The sequence below is a fragment of the Zonotrichia leucophrys genome, chromosome 20 (genome assembly GCF_028769735.1).
Source record: "Zonotrichia leucophrys gambelii isolate GWCS_2022_RI chromosome 20, RI_Zleu_2.0, whole genome shotgun sequence".
In the NCBI taxonomy this organism is placed as follows: Eukaryota; Metazoa; Chordata; class Aves; order Passeriformes; family Passerellidae; genus Zonotrichia; species Zonotrichia leucophrys.
The window spans coordinates 5,163,684-5,181,796 of record NC_088189.1 but is presented as its reverse complement, the minus strand read 5'-3'; the positions used below and the strand labels follow the sequence as shown (position 1 = coordinate 5,181,796).

At 48.2% G+C, this 18,113-nt stretch overlaps 1 protein-coding gene across 1 annotated transcript in view; it reads right to left on the bottom strand.

The window, feature by feature from the left end:
- The window catches only part of NTSR1 (neurotensin receptor 1), a 55,666-nt gene extending 49,187 nt beyond the window's left edge, over positions 1–6,479 (bottom strand). Inside the window, exon 1 of the mRNA XM_064730111.1 lies at positions 5,683–6,479. Coding sequence (XP_064586181.1) covers positions 5,683–6,348 — 666 coding nt within the window. The 5' untranslated portion in view covers positions 6,349–6,479. The remainder of the gene's footprint in view (positions 1–5,682) is intronic.
- Positions 6,480–18,113: the final 11,634 nt, after the last annotated feature.

The following is an 18,113-nucleotide window of genomic DNA, read 5'->3' as shown; positions in this document are numbered from 1 at the left end:
CACCCCTGTGTCCCACAGAGGGGGTGCTGCACATCCTGCCTGCCTCGGGCAGGACACAGAAGCGTTTCTGAACGTCAGGAAGCAAAAAAAGCCATCTGTGAGTCTGGAGCAGATGCTGCACAGAGACAAGAGTGAAAGTCTTTGAGGGAAAGGAGGGGGGAAGCAGGGAGATGACAATTAAATAGCTGTTTTAAATGATCTGAAAGATTAAAGGCAGATGAAGGTTTTTGGATTTTTTTTTCTCTCTGGGACAAGCAAGTACAAGATTACCTTCGTGTCTTCTGCCTTCCCAAGCTGCTGGTAAGAGGAAAACCTAAGAGCTGAATCAATCGGCCACATTTCCTCATTTTTTTATTATTTCTCCAGCTGACATCTTGGGAAGGGGGAGGGAAAAAGAAATCAAGTGAATTAAAATCAATTGGGAGGGGGAAAGAGAAGAAATTATGTAAGAACTGGCAAAACACAGCAGGCAAAGTGGTTATGTAAAGCAATGAACACAAGAGCTTATTTAAATTAGATCTAGCTGCGCGACAGAGCAGGGTGCAAACGGGCTGGGATTAGGCAGGCTGGGCTGTCGTGCATATGCTGAGTTAGAGCCCTGGGTTCCCTGAATAGCCCATGAAAAAAAGGCAGCATTTTAGGGATGTTCCCACCAAACAGATGGGATTGCTGCTGGGGTCTCCCTCTCCACCACTGTGGGGATGGATCCAGGCATATTTACACACAAAATCCTCATTTTCTTGTCTACCTGAGGGTGTGGCAGCACCGTGACCTGATGGGACACAGTCCTGCCACAAAGGTGCCTTTGTGAGGGGTGAGTGGCACCCAGGACTCTCTGGTGTAGTGGGTGATTTAGAACAGCTCTGTTATTAAAAACCACAGTAGGATTTGGCTGTGACTTAAGGAAGAGAAATCAACTTCAATTCCTCTAGTCAATACCAGTATAAACACAGGATTCCTGGAGTATTGACTAATCCTGGGTAGGATTTGCCAGCAAACCTGGAGAGAATTCAGCCACTTGGTTTTATGGCTTGCAATTTTCACATAATATGGAGAAATGCCTGTCATGTTTATTTACTCTGCATCACAGACCTGATGGTGGGCAGGGCCCTGCCTTCCACAGCTCCAGGGCAGTGAGCACATCCCACCACCCTGCAAAGGTGCTCCTCACCAGGGGAAAGTGCAAGGGAGCGTTTGCAACATCATACATGGAGTTAATAACTCTGTGAGCCTCCCAGACAAATGGAAATCAAATAGATGATCTTAATAGAGTGCGTAGAGAGCATGGCAATGGTTGTCCTTCCTTTCTGTCCCTTTCACACCTGATGTTCTTTGGCAGGTCCGTTCAAAGGCATTGCATGAAGAAATGTAGGCAGAGTTTTGGAATTTTTTTTTCCTCTGGGACAGGATTACCAGGGGAAAGTGCAAGGCAGTGTTTGCAACATCATACATGGAGTTAATAACTCTGTGAGCCTCTCTGACAAATGGAAATCAAATAGATGATCTTGAAAGAGTGTGTAGAGAGCATGGCAATGGATGTCAAGACTCCTTCCTTTCCATCCCCTTCACACCTGAGGCTCTTTGGCAGGTCCCTTCAAAGGCATTGCATGAAGAAATGTAGGCAGAAATAAAGCTGAGGAGCCACTTGGGCAAACAACCATTTAGTGTGCAGAGTTATTTACTCTACCAATCATCCAAACTGTGAGCAGGCTTCATAAAACATAACAAACAAGGGCTCTGGAGGGATGGCTCTGCAGCCACGCAGGCTGGGCTGATCCACAAGGAACAGAGATCCTGCCAAAGGGTGAGGAGGGCCAGAGGAGTTCCCCGAGCGCTGCCCTCACAAATGAGCAACTTGGAGCTGCTGGAGCTGTGGCAGTTTCTGGAGGAGCAGGGCCTGCTGCCATGTGTTTTAATAAATGGGATCACACCAGCTGTCTGTGCAAATCAAACATTAGCATGTGTCAGACACTCTCCAGGCACTTGCTGTGGCTTGGGGGACATTTTGCAGCAGAGCCATCCAAGCACAGGCTGTGGGAAAACACCTTCCTGTTGGGAATTTTGGGGTGCAGGAGCTGCCCACACCCAGCTCCCCTTGTGCCCAGCCCAGGCTCAGATGAAATCCTGGGTTTGAGGAAATTTTGGTTTGAGGAGCTCTGTGTGTGTGGGGACTGACAGTGCACCAGGATTGATGGATGAAATCCTGGGATTTTTGTTTGAGGAGCTCTGTGTGTGTGTGTGGGGACTGACACCAAGACTGGAGGTGTTTCCTTCAGCTTCCCCTCTTCCCCAGGTTCTGCTGTGAACCTCTCCAGAAAACAGGGATGAAGGTAAGAAAGCAACAAGCAGGAAAATCAATTTGCACTGCATCTGGCCAGTAAAATTCAGAGCTTTTTGAAAATCAGGGCTGAGGCTGGGCAATGCTAATGGCACACATGGTAGAGCAGGACACTCAGTGGGATCCTGTTTGGGGGAATTTGGTTCCAGAGATAGACCCACAGGCACAGACTCAAAAATGAACAGGGAAAACCTCTCATCCTGCCCCAGAACTCTCACATCTATTGCTGCCACAACAGGGAGCTTTAAAACCTCCTCCAGCTGAAGTGCCATGAAAACATGAATTTACTTGTGTGGCTTTAAGAGGTGTTTAATCTGTGTGGAAAAAGAACCTAAAACTGGCAGCAGTGCTTTTCAGGGGATGTCTGCCAGCTAAAGAGTCTACTAGGCCTAAATAATGTGGCTGTAATGGACTTACTCCTGGTACCAGATCCCACGTGGATGCCAAAATCCAAAGCAGACATCCCTGACTGGCAGAAGCAACATGAAAACTTGGCAGTGGAGAATGTGTAATAAACCAGATCCACAGGCTGATTAAAGCAGCTGCGAGGACAGCGATGAGCAAACCTGGGAAGTAATTCTAAGAATTCTATTTTAGAGGCCACACAGGGCTTTATTCCTCGATGGCAAGAGGTGAGATGTGCCTGGTGTAGGGATGGTGGGGACACACAGTGTCACCCTGCAGAATGTCTCACCTGCTGCTCTTCCTGATTATGTGCTGCCCTGAACAATCTGTAATTGCTGGAAGAATATCAGTCATTACCTCTTAGAGCTGTTGTGGAGCTTAAGCGGTGCAGGTTAATACGTGCAAGAACCAAATTTCCTGAATGTTGTTTGAATAATTACTTTTTTAAAATTTTTCTTACAAGGAATCCTGATTGTTCACATTCAGTCTAAGTCCACTCAGGAATGTCCACTAAAATTTGAATGCTCAAAGCAAACACAGAGGAACTTTTTCAAGATTAGAGATGTTGAATTACTACAGTCAAATAGGCCCTTACAATTCAGAATATTCTGTGATTCTGTGAAGTACTTTTTCCAGGAAGCTTGTTCCAGTTCAGAGAGGATCCTTCTCCTGTAATGATCCCAGCCAAACCATAGCTCACACTGGTCTCTGAGGGCACAAATGGTTACAATGCCCTGTTCTGGGACAGAACTTGAACTTCTTTCAATCAGTCAACAAATAAAACCACTTGGAGAGCTAATGGCTTCCAAAAAAGAAATGCCAGTTTGCTTTAGACAGTTTGCCAAACAGGAATAGGAGTGAAATGTGTTGAGTGATTTATTACAAGTGATTTGCCAGCTCGAGCAAGTGCATCACTGCTCTCCTTAATTTAAAGACAGAAAATGAATTCAAAGAGATGCAGAGATGCTTTGAAGCAGCTTGAACCCACCACGAAGGACCAGGGCTCCAGATTGCCACCCAGCAAGACCTCTGCACGTCACACTGCACATCAGCACTGCCCTTTCTCTCCTGGCTCTTCCATCATTTGTCTTTTTTTAAACCTCGGCGCAGCTCGGGCCGGCTCACACGCTGTGCCACGGTTTCCATTAACGCACTTCAAACCTGACTTGCAGCTGCTTTGCTTATTCACTCCAGAGCCCTCCCCGGCCCAGGGCCCTGCCTCACGTAGTGTGATGCTTCCTTGTGCTCAGAGGAATGGAGTGAAACCATGGAAAAACCTTCCTGGCTTGGCAAAGCCACTTCTGCAGCCGGATCCCCCGGGAAGGAACAGATTGGCACAGTTTGGGGTTTGGTTCTTCCTTCCCCCCCAACAGCTGCCTCTTTCTTTTAACTTTTAAATGAATCCACTAGTTAATTAAATATATATATATGAGGAAAAGCTCACAGGCGAACTTCACATACACATAATACATTCATGTTCCTACTCCAGACTTGGCTAATGGGATAAGGTATAACCTGAATAATTGCAAGAGTGTAAGGTGCACTGAGAATTGTTTAAAGTGTAATCTCCAAAGATATGGCAAGGAAATAATCCTCTGGTTTTAGCCCTACCATGGTAACAACGAGCATCAGTTTAATCCTAGAAGGAAGATGAGTGGAAATAATGCATTTCAGTCCCATTGTTCTCAAATCAGATGGCTCAGTCTCCTCAGAGAGCAGAGAATTTGGGTTAAGTACACTGGGCTGCCGCTGACAAAACCTTCCAGGCATCTACAGGAGAAATGCAGCCCTCACCAGCTCAGCTGAAAGTTAGGGATCATGATAAAATGCAGAGGAAATCCAGGGCTTCTATCAGGGCTTGATTTTGGTTTACTTGAACAGTACAGAGGGGAAACTGGGAGAGTTATGTCTAAACGTTTACTGACTCTGGTCTTAAATCTAAATGCACATACCCTCACCTGCTTTTAGTGGGAAGGAATGATTCTGATTCATTTCCATTTAAGTTCCCTTCCTTCAAGTGTGGGAACATCCCAGTGACTTCAGTGCCCATGCAGCTTTAAATTCCAGCTGCCCGCTGATTAACCCCACCTGAAATTCATGTTCCAAATAAAAAATTGAGCAGCTATCACATGCAAGCTTGGCAGCCAAGGGGCTATGGAGAGTGGTGTCTTGCTCTCTTCTGTCCCTCCTTGCATGTCTCTTACATTTTTCAAGCTCAATGCTCCAGTAAACAAATGCCTCAGCCCGCCGGAGCACTGGAGCACGGCAAGTGTTGGTGCTGAAATCCCTTCCACGCATGGGCGTGTTGGATTTAGCACCGTGTGGAGAGCAGCAAAGCCGTGCTGAAGTCAGGAGGGGCTGCTAAAACCAGACACGGGTTTCCCCAAAACTGCAAAAATAGCAGTTTGGCTTCCACCATGCAGCTCCTTTTCAGAAGCCTGTGCTACACCCTGTGTCCGAAACTTTCTGAAATTAGGAGCTGTCACTACACTGAGGAAAAGGGCTCTGGATCAACACAAAGAACGGGGAGAGATGGTTTTATTTCCCCTGGACTTGCTGGCCGCTTTACAGCAGAAGGGGGGAAGATGCAGAAAATGCAGGGAAAGGGTGGAAATTCGGGGGTTTCTGGCTATGATCGGCCACCAGGAGCTGCGGACCGGGACACGGGAAGCTCCGGGCACGGGAAGGGGACGGATTAAGCACGGAGCAGGATTTTCCCCGGTGCAAGGTCTCTCTGCTCAGGGGCAGGAGGGGCGCAGGGAGCGGAGCCGAGACCCCAACAAATCCCTCCGGGGTCGGTGCGTCCCGCCAGGGCTGCCCGGGACATCCCATCCCAGACATCCCACGGCCGGGACATCCCATCCCGAGCCTGGACCCCGCTCCAGCCTGCCCCGCCCGGCCCCGCAAAGTTCGGGCAGCCGCGGGACGAGGCTCCTCACCTGGATGACCGTCTTGAGCGTGGAGGTGTCCACGATGGCCGTGCAGATGAGGGAGTCGGGATCGCGGTCCTTGCCGTAGATCTGCCCCATGGTGAAGATCATGGGGATGGCGAGCAGGAAGGAGGCGATCCAGATGCAGCTGATGAACTTCTTGGTGCGGCTGCGGGACATGATGCTCTTGGCTTTGAAGGGGTGGCAGATGGCCATGTAGCGCTCCACGCTGAGGCTGGCGATGTTGAGCGCCGTGGCATAGGTGCAGGCGTCCCGGAGGAAGTAGTAGCCCTTGCAAACGGCGCCCCCGAAAGCCCAGGGGTGATGGACCCAGATGAAGTTGTAGAGCTCGATGGGCATGCAGAGGAGGAAGATGAGGAGGTCGGAGAAGGCGAGGCTGGCCAGGTGGTAGTGCACGGTGCTCTGCAGGTTCTGCAGCGACTTCTTCCTCACCAGCGTGTACGCCGTGATGGAGTTGCCCACGGTGCCCACCAAGAACAGAGCCAGGTAGATGACGGTCACCATCACTTTGGAGTAGATGTCGGTGTTGACGTCCAGGTCCTCCTCGTCGGGCACTTTGGGGAGCAGGTCGGAGCGGTTGCTGGCGTTGGCATAGCTGGGCTGCGGCTGCAGCGGCCCCGCGGGCACGGCCGGCGCCGTGGCGTTCGGGTGCATCCCCGGCAGCGCCGCCCGGAGCCGCCGCTGCCCCCGGCGCCGAACTTGGCCGGTTTTAATGCGGCGGGAGGAGCCGGCGGTCCCGGGGCTGCCGCGCGTGTGCGAGGGCGAGACGCGCCCCCCGCTCGGTGCCGGTGCGAGCGGCCCCGGATCCCGATCCCTCCTCCTTCCCTCCCTCCCGCTCCCCCGCACACGGGTGTGTGTGAGTGTGTGTGTCTGTGTGTCTGTGTGTGTGAGTGTGTGTGTGTGTGTGTGTGTGTGTGTCTGTCTGTCTGTCTGTGTGCGTGCGTGTGTGTGTGCTGCGCGGAGCCCCCGCGCCGCACCGAGACAGACACACCGACACACCGGGACACACACTGAGACACGGACACACACACCGGGACACGGACACACCGATACACGCACCGAGAGAGGCACGCACACCGACACACACACCGACACACGCACCGGGACACCGACACACCGACAAACACACCGGGACACGGGCACACTGAGACACGGACACACATCGGGACACGGACACACACTCACTGGGACTCGGGCACACCGACACACCGACACACGCACCAGGACACGCACACACTCACCCCGGTACACACAGGCACACACCCTGGTACAGGTGCACTCACACCGGGACACGGGCACACACTCCGGTTCACACGGACTAACACACCCCGGTATACACACTCACACACACACACACACACCGCCCTCCCCGCCGCTCACCGCCGTGCCCCGGCCCCGCTGCCGAGAGGGTTTTGCAGCCCCAGCCCGGTGCCAAAGCCCGGCCCGTGCAGGGGAGGGGGACAGGCAGGGAGAAGGTCCCGGTGGCCGCACAGCCGCTCCCCACCGAGACTGCCCCACATCCCTCCCTAAGCCAGGCACGGCTGAAGCTGAGGGCTGTAAGGGGCTGCTTGAGGGGCTGAGCCCCCTCCTGCAACCCCACAGGGTGAGCAGGGGGATCAGGGCTGCTCTGACGTTCTTGTACATCTGTAGGTGCTGCTAATTCCCAAATACCCACTCAGCTCCTGCTGCTGTTGGGATAACTGCATGTAAATGAAGGGGGAAACACATTTACAAATACCTACCTGAGCCCTGACCTGCTAGGGCACCCTCAGTGCCATGGCACATCTGCTTTGCTTTGGTCCCTATCAGTGACTTTTCCCTCAATATCTTCATATTTGGGCATGTGGGTTCCTCTATGAGCTTCCCTGCTGCAGGGACAGGGTGACAAATGGATCCTCCACAGGGAAAGGTTCCCCAAGGATGGGTGGTCTGTGATGGGGTTACCCTTTCAGCCACCCTGTAAATCTCTGGTGAGTTGTTTGCCCACTCAGCCACCTTTGAGAGAAAAATATTTAAAAATGAAGAGAGGAGATGGAGGAAAATCCCACTCAGGGCATCACTGGTTTATCCAAAGACAGCCATAATTTTTCCTATTTATTAGCAGATGCTGAGTACTTTGTTTCCAACAGCTAGTGGGCTCTGTGTTCACCCAGGCTCTTACCTAGCTGAAAGATATCTAATTCTTCAGTAAATCAAATAATTTCATGAATACAACAGCAAACTTTCACCAACCATCCACCAAGAGTCAATATTCCCCCCAGTTCTGCTCCTCTTACGTCCATCCAGTAAGAACCCCATGGAAGACTAACCAAAATCAGATTTATTTAGTCATGTTATTCATATCAATTTGGAGAGAAATATTTTCCGGCACTCATCCCACTCTAGTTTAGAGAATGACTAATAATCTCTTAACACCAATGTTCCTTCCATTCAAGCTCTTCTATTAGGAAATTTCTATTAGTTGAGAGGAGTTTGTCAGAGCTGCTGTTCCCAGCTGGTCTCCCCAATTGCTCCTGAGCCTTGGACAAGGTCTTGGGGTGGATCAGGAGTATTTATCCTGGAAAAGGAAAGTGGAACATGAGGTGAGGAACAAGCGGTGTACTGAAGGAGAGCTGCAGCTGGGATGCAAACCTGGCTGTCCACTGTCCCCAGCCCTCAGCCCCCAGGCTGGGGGAGCTCAGAGCCCCAAGATTTAAGCACAAACCCACAATTATGGACTAAAGCAGCTCTCCCACAGATGCAGCAAGAGAGTTCCTTTGGGATCTTCATCTGTAAGGAAGAGTTATTGTCCCTTCTGGCGCTGTAACTTCATTTTGGCCTTGTGAAAAGCTGTTGCTATTCCCACAAACAAGATACCCATCTGCTGGTCTAATTTTGCAGCGTGGATGTGCACGTTTATATCAATAGCTGTCTGCAGAAATGCTCTGGTTTGGGTTTTGCTGCCTCATCTTTGTGCACAGAGGAGATGCTCAGGCACGGCTACAAGGAGAGAATTGCCCCTGAGTGCTCCATGTGCTGCCTCCTCCACTTTCCCTCCATGCCAAGCACTGGCAGGGAATATCAAGAGATATAATTTAAAAATAATTCTAATAGCAAACTGAAAGAGCAGGTACCTGGAAATAACGTGGCTGTTGATCTACAATCAGCACTTCAAGAGGCTGGTGCAGTTTGTACTGGTGAAATCTCTCCTTTCATAAAAGTGCATGGGGAAGTTGGTAGGGACCACCCCAAAAATGGGCTGAGTGCTCCCATCAGGAAAGGCCTCAGCAGTGCATTTCTATGAGCTAATTAATTTAGGAAATTCTAATAATTCCTTGTCAAACCTGCCTCAGCCACACGAGAAGGATGCTCAGACAGCTGTTTCTCACAGGCAGGGTGCTGAGCCCAGAGCCTGACTCCTGGGATGCAGCCTTGCATTCCCCAGGCAGGAATCGACCTTTCCCCCTTTCCAAAAAGTTTTTGCCCAGGCAGGTTCTCCCTTCTGTCCTCACCTGGCTCTTACAGAGCCTGGAAGGCGCCCAAAATATCCCCCCCTTTCCCACCCCTTTCCTGTGTAGCACCTCTTTTCTCTCCCTGCTGCCAGCGCATGCCCTGGGGGAATTGTGAATTCCCTTTCTACAAAATGAATGACAAAAACATCTCTTCTCACCTTCACTCCTGCTCCCAGCAAGGTTTTAATCCACATTCCTCTCCCGGCCAAGGCAGAGGCGGGGATGAACCGCATCCTTCTGGCGCTCCAAAGCCTCCACCATAAATCCCCGGTGTTTGTTTCGGAACCAGCCGACCTTTTAGCTAATCTGGGCTCGTTTTAATATATTTTGTGTGTGTGTGTCTGAGGCTTAAAAAAGGAAAAGAATCATGGAAACTAAAAAAACGCCTGATCTCAAATGTTACTGCAAGGCATTTACTTAAAATCTTGCAGGAAAATGTCACCCAAAGACCTCATCTATTTAAACTGCTTGGACTTCAAGCCGAGGGTCCCACTGTGGCTTAGATGTGAAGCCTCACTCCCCTTTTATGGAGACTCAAGTATTTTTCATCTTTTCTTTTTCCAGGTGATTCCAGTCCCGAGGAATTTTTCATGTTAATCTTATTCCTGCCTGATGAAATTGGCCAGGATTTTTCTGCATGGGAAGCAGCAAAGGGAAAGCTCTGCAAGGGGTTGGTGCTAAGAGACAGCATCAACCTTTTCCCCATGGAGCACCCAGCCCCAAACCCCTGTTGGAGCAGGTTTGTGAGGCAGGGGATGCTGGACTGATGGAAGCCTTTAAAATCACTTCCCAGTGGGCTCCCTATAGACAGGCTCTCCCCTAAAAGTCAGGAGTGTCTAAGATGAGTTGGGAAGGTAAAATCCTGGAGTGTACAGGGGTTTTTTTTGGGGCATGCTGTGCCTGAAAAGCAAGGAAGTGAGGGAGAAAGGGGTGGTAGAAAAAGAGACATTGATCAGCATTGTTGGTGGCAATATTGACTGGATCATTACTTACAGGCACTCCTACACTCAACTTATTGCAAAATAAAGTGTTGGTTTGGCTGAGCAATAAACAATATTTACTGCCTTTGGCTGAGCTGTTTGCAGAAGAGTGTTTTAAATCAAACCAGTTGATACACAGGACATATATTGACTCTGGTTTTCATGGCAGATTCACCCGCTGAGGCTCTGCAGGGTGAGCATGTTGGTGTGTGGGCTGGCAGGGTGGACAGACATGCCCAGAGCACAGCAATGATCACACACCCCAGCATGTGTGTTCTTGGGCAGCTTTAATAAAGAAAAAGGCAGCCCAAAACCCAGGACATGCTGTGGTGTGTATGGTGCTATTGGAAAGAAAATCACTCAGAAGAAAGATCAGTCTCTGGGAAGGAACAACTGGGAAATAAGGTGTCAAGGCAACTTTTACAGGTCCTGTACTCTGTATGTTACATGGTCAAATTCAGTCCTTTATTGAGGCATAATCCCTTCTAAGATAATGAATGTACTGGCTGACAGACCTGGTAGTATTTGTCTTAAACATCAGAGAGTGATGTGTTAACTGGACACACACAGGAGATACCAACTGCTTTAGCTTGGAGATAAAGGAGTTTGGGGTCCCTTGGGCTGGTACTGTAACAAGCCCAAATCTGATTTCTCACAGCAATAAATGCATTTTGTCTTTATATATGCAGTACAAGTCTCACCACACAGAAGTCGTGCTGCACTCAGGGTTTCTCTTTGCAAATCCTGGGGTTTATTCCAAGAACTAATACCATAAAAAGGGACAGTGGATCTAAATGGAAACTTTACACTCGTTGTGGCTGTGACCCTGCATTGTAGCCCCAAGCAGGCACATGCAGATAGGCTGTTCTGGGTTCCCCAGGGTTTAATCTGATTTTGCAGCAGCTCTGCCAGCTGTGCTCCCAACAGCTCCACGCAGCGGCGCCGGCTCGGAGCACAGCCCTGCCTGCCAGGAGGCTCCAGCCCAGCCCAGCCCTTCAGACCCCACACCAGCATCCTGCAGGAGCTCTCTACACTCAGTTCTCAGATTAACCTCATTTTCTCAGCCCTCCTGTGTAAGCAGGGATGCGGGACTCCAAGCAGCTCTCCAAAATGCATCCCGGATGTTACAGCAGTCCAGGGTCGTGGGTGACAGAGCTGTGCCTACAGCTGTCAGCTCCAGCTGCACGCAGGCCTGGACACCCTTTGGTTTTGGTTACAATGCATTATATATTTTTCTTTGCTGAGCATCCTAATACAGCAGAACCAATCTATACCTTAACTTTTACCTATAGCCTATCATAATTACTATAATTACCATATTCATGTTACTATTCTCCAATCACTAAAAGTTACTATATTACAGTTGAAGCTAGAAGTTGGTTTTCAGTTTTCTTGCAGTAGAAAATTCTGAGACCTTTTTTCTACTTGCCACATCTGCAGTCTTGTTTGCCTGTGCTATCTTCTTGTTTGGTAAAAATATCTTCTTGTTTGGGGTGGGCTTATCCTTTGCTCTAAGCCATAAAATTCCTTCTAACTAACACACCTTTGGTTATCCAGTAAGGCTGGGTCAGCAATTCTTTTCTTCTATATCAAAACTTGCTTCCATCTCTATTCCTTCATCAGACTCTACATTTAAAAATCTTTCTGCTAACCATACATAGCTGTGAGACTTCCTGGTCAAACTTTCATCCTTCCCAACAGTCCTCCAAAGAGCTGGTGCTGTTTTCCAAAATTTTGGTGGGCCTGGCAGTTGTAAAATGCAAAGGAAAAAGCAACACAGCAAAAATCCCTGGCAGCCAAATGCTCTTTGCTGTCTCTTCCCAGTGACCTTCCCATGTGTTCGAAGTGCTCACAGATCCTGATTAAATGCCTTGGATTTCAGGAAACACAAAAAGCACTGGCCATGCTTTGTGCTCTTTCCTGGTGTGAGCTTTTCTATTCAATGCTGGAAATGCCATGGGCTGGAAGAGCTTTTTCCTTGGCTCCATGTCACCACACAACAGGATGTATTCAGACACCCTTCACCCTGGTCCCTGGCACCCAGAAAGTCCTTTCCTTTTCCAGGGAGGCCAACACTGATGGATGCAGCAGGCTCAGCACCAGAAAGATTCCCAGTGAAAACTTTCCTGGGACTCCCTACACTGGCATTTCAAACTCAAAAACTTGGCACTTTGTGTCTTCCAAAGCACACTGTGACCTGTGCAAATGCTTATTATTGGTTCTCTGTAATCTGGCTTGTTCCTGCTATTCTTCCCTTTAAGTGCCCACATCCTCCTATTTTTCCAAGCACTGGCACCCTGAACCTGGGCTGCTCCTGAGCCCAGCCTGGCATCCCCATCCCTGTGTGAGCAGAGGGTGCTGACCCTGGTCTGCAGCCTCTGAGGGCATCACAAGTCCCTCCTGACCATCACCAGGAGGAAGGGGGACCATCACCAGAGGCTCTGCTGAGGCTGCTGAGCTCCATCCCTGCCCTGCAGCTGCCTGAGCTCAGCCTGGAGGAGAATCCCAGTTTCTGCCCTGTTTCCTCACTGATGTCACTGCAGGACCTGCTGCTCTGATGACTCACAGGAAGGGTTTATTTACACTCCTGTGGCCAGGAAACTGTCAGGATCACTCATGATCTTGCCTGGGGTGCTTTGTTTGTGAGGCAGGTGCAGTCCTGCTGAGCCCAGCAGATCTGCAGAGGCACCATCTCCCTGCCCTGTGCCCACCCTGATGCCTCCCAGCCACATCTCACACCTCACTGTGCTGATTTCCCTGCTCCCCTTGGCCGGATTTACCCAGACAATTTCTCAGTTCAAGCATCTTGAACCAGAGAGCACAAAACCAGCATTTACCCTGTTAGAGTGAGCAGAGAGTCCCTGGAGAGGGATTTTAATTTCCTTTTTCTGATATGGCTCAGAGGTTGTTGCACCCAGCCCAAGGGAAAAGGCTCCCATCATCAGCTAAAAGCCCCAACTCCAGAGGCTCTATAATATATATATATATATAATATATAAAATTGTATATATTTTATAAAATTATACATATAATTTTATTATATATAATATATTATATATATTATATATATGGTATAGATGATACAGATTATATAGAGAATATATATTATATATTAGATATTAGATATTATATATATTTTATTTTTTATATATATATATTTTTTTTTTTATATATATAGCCCTGGGACTGTTCTAAATTAAACAGTAAGAAAACAACCAAAGGATGCAAGAGATAAAGAAAAAATATAACTACAAAAACAAAAAAAAGGCCAGGGAAGTTAATTCCTTTCATGCTGTGTTAGAGAGGGAGCTCATTCAGTGCCTTTCAATGATTACAGGGGCTGCATTCAGTGCCTGACATCTTTTTTCCCCATAAGTCTCATCAGGTGTTTGGGGAACTGCAGGTACTGAAGAAATAAGGGGGAAAAAAAAAGAAAAAAGAGCCCAGCTTGTGCGAAATAAATCTTTGGTTGATTTAGTGGAAAGATGTTTACTGAGAAGGGGAACTCTCTGGACAATAGCTATCATTATAAAGATTCTCATAAATCACAGACAAACTGTTCTGACTCCAAGGGAAAATGTTTCCAACTGTTTCACTGTTAAAAAAAATAAGTTGGATTTTTTTTTCATCTTACAGAAAACAATGTCTGCTCTTGCAGCATCTTTTCATTTTTGCTTCTAGAGACTTCCCTGCTCTGCTGCTTCTCTTGTCTAACCTGTGAACATCATTCCAAAGCCTTATGCCAAAGCAAAGGGGTGATTCTGGGGTGTCTTTGCTGGAATTGGTAAACTTTTGCTTACAAAGCCCATGTGTTCAGATGTGGAAACCAAAACAAGTTCATTTTTAGTGCAGGACAGGATTTTACAGCAGAACAGAAGCTGCCCACCCAGCCTTGAATCCAGGTCTGAGTGCCCGAGGAAAAAATCTGGAGAATGATTTGGGTAGAAGGGTGCATTCATACAGGAAATTGCTAAACATCAGCAAAGCCACACTGGTGACAAGGATGGAAATAGGTTAGAAAAATTGGATGGAGTCCTTCTTCCTCAGTAATGTCACCAAAGGAAGTCATATTTCACCAGGTGGCAAAGAGGAGTAACAATGACAGAAACTTCCACAAAGCAGATGTGAGATGAACTGGCAGGCAGCTGGACAGAGTTCAGTTAACAAAACTATTTCTTAAATGATTTGATTCTCCGGAATTTGCTCTGCTCCTTCAACAAACTTTGCAGCCACAGGTCAGCTTGGCTCTGATGTTGTGTGAGGTTCACTTAAAGCCCTTGTGTTACCTGGGGCTATGCTGGCAAGATGAGCAGGTTGACCTCAGTGCAAGGAGAAATATTCCTCTGCAAGGGAGGCACAAGGAGGCACAGAGCTGTGAAATTCAAGAATTAAAAGCCAAAAGTCAAGCTGAAGTCAGGGTGGCAGGATCTGCCTGGATTTTGTTTGCATAAGTAACACTTCTAGAGGGCAGAAGTCCACAGGCAACATTTTCTGACACTTCTACAGCTTAATTTGCACAGCAAGGCCAATGCTTGGAAATGATTTTCCAATGTTTGGGGCCTGTAACAATATGGGGCATATAAAAAAATGTGGGGTTTTGACCATAAATACCAGGAGTTATTTTAAAAGATTTTTAAAGTTATTTTTAAAGTCTTTTGCATTTCTTCACTTGTCCCCAAACAATCTTGTCTCAAGGGGTGTCTCATTTGAGTGTCTCCCTGGAGAAAGAAAGGCACTTGAGACACCTCAGTGGATCATAACTGGGAGAATAACAAATTAACAGCACTGATGAGCCTCTGAAGCCACTGACAAATGAGCTGAGCAAGCAGCAAATCCTAAATTCATCTTTGTGAGGACTCAGCTTTGGTTGCATTAGGAAGATGTGTAGCTCCCACCTGCTTGTGTCTGCACCTTAATGGAGATTTCACTGCCCAGAAGCCCCTCCAAGGAGCTCAGAAATACACCCCTGTCCTCTGTGAGCCTCCCTGCTTCCCTTGATAAGTATGCAAACACATTTTATTATGGGCCTAATATGCCAGGTAGAAGGAGAAATTGATAGTCTGTCATATAAAGAGATCTGAGATGTGCTTGAAAAAGGGCAAACCTGCAAGAAATAAAATCCATCTTGTGTTGCAATATGAGGAGATCACTTTATCTGTTCGTCTTTTATTGGAATAAAAGGGCATGTGTAGGTATTGAATTAGCAGCGTGACATGTCACAGCCTGAGCTCAAAGCATAAAAAGAAAGATTTTGATCAAATGCACACTTGCTTCAAGATGTAAAAGGGAGGATGTGAAGAAACAATTTTGCCAATTTAAGCGAAATTGGTTTAGAGCAGATTTTGACAGCAAATAGAGACAGGAAATGTGACAGTCTCACCCTCAGCCACCAACCTCCCCACAGCAAATCCAGCTGCAGGGTCCTGTCACAGCTGGTGCCCTTCTCCTGCAGCCCATGGTGGGAGCACAGCACTGCTGGAGCCAGGGCAGTCCCAGCCCTTTGGCTCAGCCCCAAAGGAGGGGAGAAGGGAGCTGGAGGCAGGGCTGACTCCTGCAGGGGTCACTCCTCATCCTCTTTGGCTTTTGAGCCCAACCACAGAGGACCTGGGAGAAGGTGATGCTCCCAAGCCAGGAGAGGTGCAATAGTCTCATGTTCACTCCCTGACAGCCTGAGTTTCTTCTTCAAGTGCTCAAAGTCAAGGAGATAAGTCAAATCCCTTTGTCTTTAGATTCTCAGCTTGGCTAATTGCAGACTTCCTCACAAGTGCCATGCTCATGGAAGACTCAGAAGACATGAAGCTATTTTTACTCTTCATTTAACTCTTCTCAGCCATTAGCAAGTGAGAAGTTGTGATTAGTGCTGCGAGTTCTCCTGTAAAACAGTTATCCAGTGAATCACTCTTCACTGACAGGGCTCTGCCCATCTTCCCACCAGCCTCACCAGGTGATAGCCTACTATTATAACTCCTCCAGGAGACAGTGATTTCATGGAGAAAGCACTTTTCCTCCTCTCCTGCCTGGTAGGGAGCTGCTCTGCTCAGCTCCATGGCAAACAGCAGCTGGAGGGGATCTTTCCAGCCAGGGTATCCTCACAGATGGGGCTTCAACTGCTCACACACCAGAGAGACACAGGGAATGGTCCTGCTGGCTCCAGGGAGCTGATAGAGACGGAAACAAATAAATGTCACCCCAAGTTCCTGGAGATCCACTGTCCAGGATGGGCAGGAGGATCTGAAATCATGGTTCTGGTTTATGAAGAGCACAAGTGCCCTGGCTTTAGCCACCTCCAGCTGCACCAGGAGGGGGTTCTCCCCAAAACAAGGGTTTCCCTCCAGTGTCTGGTGCACAGAGCTCTCCTGTCCCCCATTCCCTGCCCAGCTCAATGCACAGCAGTGCCAATCCAAGCACAGCAATCTGCAGGGTCTCTCCCGGGCTGTGTTCCAGCAGCAGATCCAGACCTGCTGCACCACCGTGTCCTGCTGCCCCAGGGGTTGGGCTGGGCTGGGCTCAGCAGGAGAACTGCTCTTGATCACGGGCAGGTTGTGCTGCAAGTGACAACAGCAATCATCATCATTCACATTGCTTTATTTGATCACACAGACAGAGCCCACAACGTGCCGATAATAACAGGATAACAGGAACACCCTGTGAGCATCTTTGATTTTTCTCTTCATGAAATCGCACGTTTCACTGTTGTTTCTGAAAAAAACATTAGATGGGAATCATTACAAGGGAAATTAGGTTTGAATGTTGCCAGTTTGTGGAGAGAGGATGGAGACACAGCCTCAGTGAGCTCAGTTTCTGCCCAGAGTCTGGAATCAGTGACAGAGCTCCACATCTGAGTCTGATCCTGCCTTCCTGACCTGCACCAGAATTCTGGAGTTTCTGATTTTTGCCACATCCCAGCTGGGTGCAGATATCACCACCAATATGTTTTCCTATTTCCATTAAGATTGGTCTTGACAATCCTGGAGGTCTTTACCAACCTTAATGATTCTATGGTTCTATGCCACCGCCTAAATAAAATGGAGTGGGGAAACAGCAGGGCCAAAATCCTCTCCCTCCCTCTAACTCAGTGCACTCATGTGTTACTGTCTCAAGCTAATTATTACAGCTTGTGTTTATGTGAATCTTTTTGCCAACCTATAAAATAGCAGCAAATCCTCATGCTTGGTTTTGGCACTGAGCAAACATCTCAAACAAACCTCCCTTAAAGCCCCCTGGTTCCTGCAGCCCATGGATTTGTCCTCCAAGATGAGGTTTGGTCCCAAATGGCTTAAATGACATTAAGTGGTTTTCTCATTGCTCCAGCAGCAAACCCCATTCACAGGTGCAATTTCTAACCTGGCACAGATGAATGAAATTAAATTTGTGTGCTGATATCCAGAGGAATGTTTTTGTTTTGCAATAAATCAGGGAGATGACTGGTGGTGCAGGTTGCAATGAACCTGCAGGAAACCTGTAATTACAGCTCAGAGCTGCCACTCCTGGAGCCAGGCTGAGCACCTGCAGTGCAATAAGGCAGATTAGGGATGCAGGATGTGTGTAAACATTACCCATAATGGGGTTTGGCCAGCACATGTGGATTTGAGCCCCTGAAAGGAGCAGCCTTTTCCACTTTCCTTCCCCATTCTGCCCGCTGAGGATTTTCTTTGACAGAAAGAGACATAAATCCCAAGGTTTATAATCAATTCTGAGCGTGGGGTGCAAGGATGTTCAGTGTTAAATATTTAAATTAAACACAGCAACTTCTGCTATTCAGGCAGGAACCCACTCCCTTGGGAGGCTTTCTTGTAGGTGTGTTTAATGGGACCAGCTTTGCAGCAGCCAAAATCAATGTTGGGGCTGCTACAGCACAACCATAGGGATGAAGCTGGAGAATGAAACTCATGGGTTTTGTTGTGGGCTCCCAGTTCAGCCTGTGCATCCCAGAAACTCCAAGGCAGCT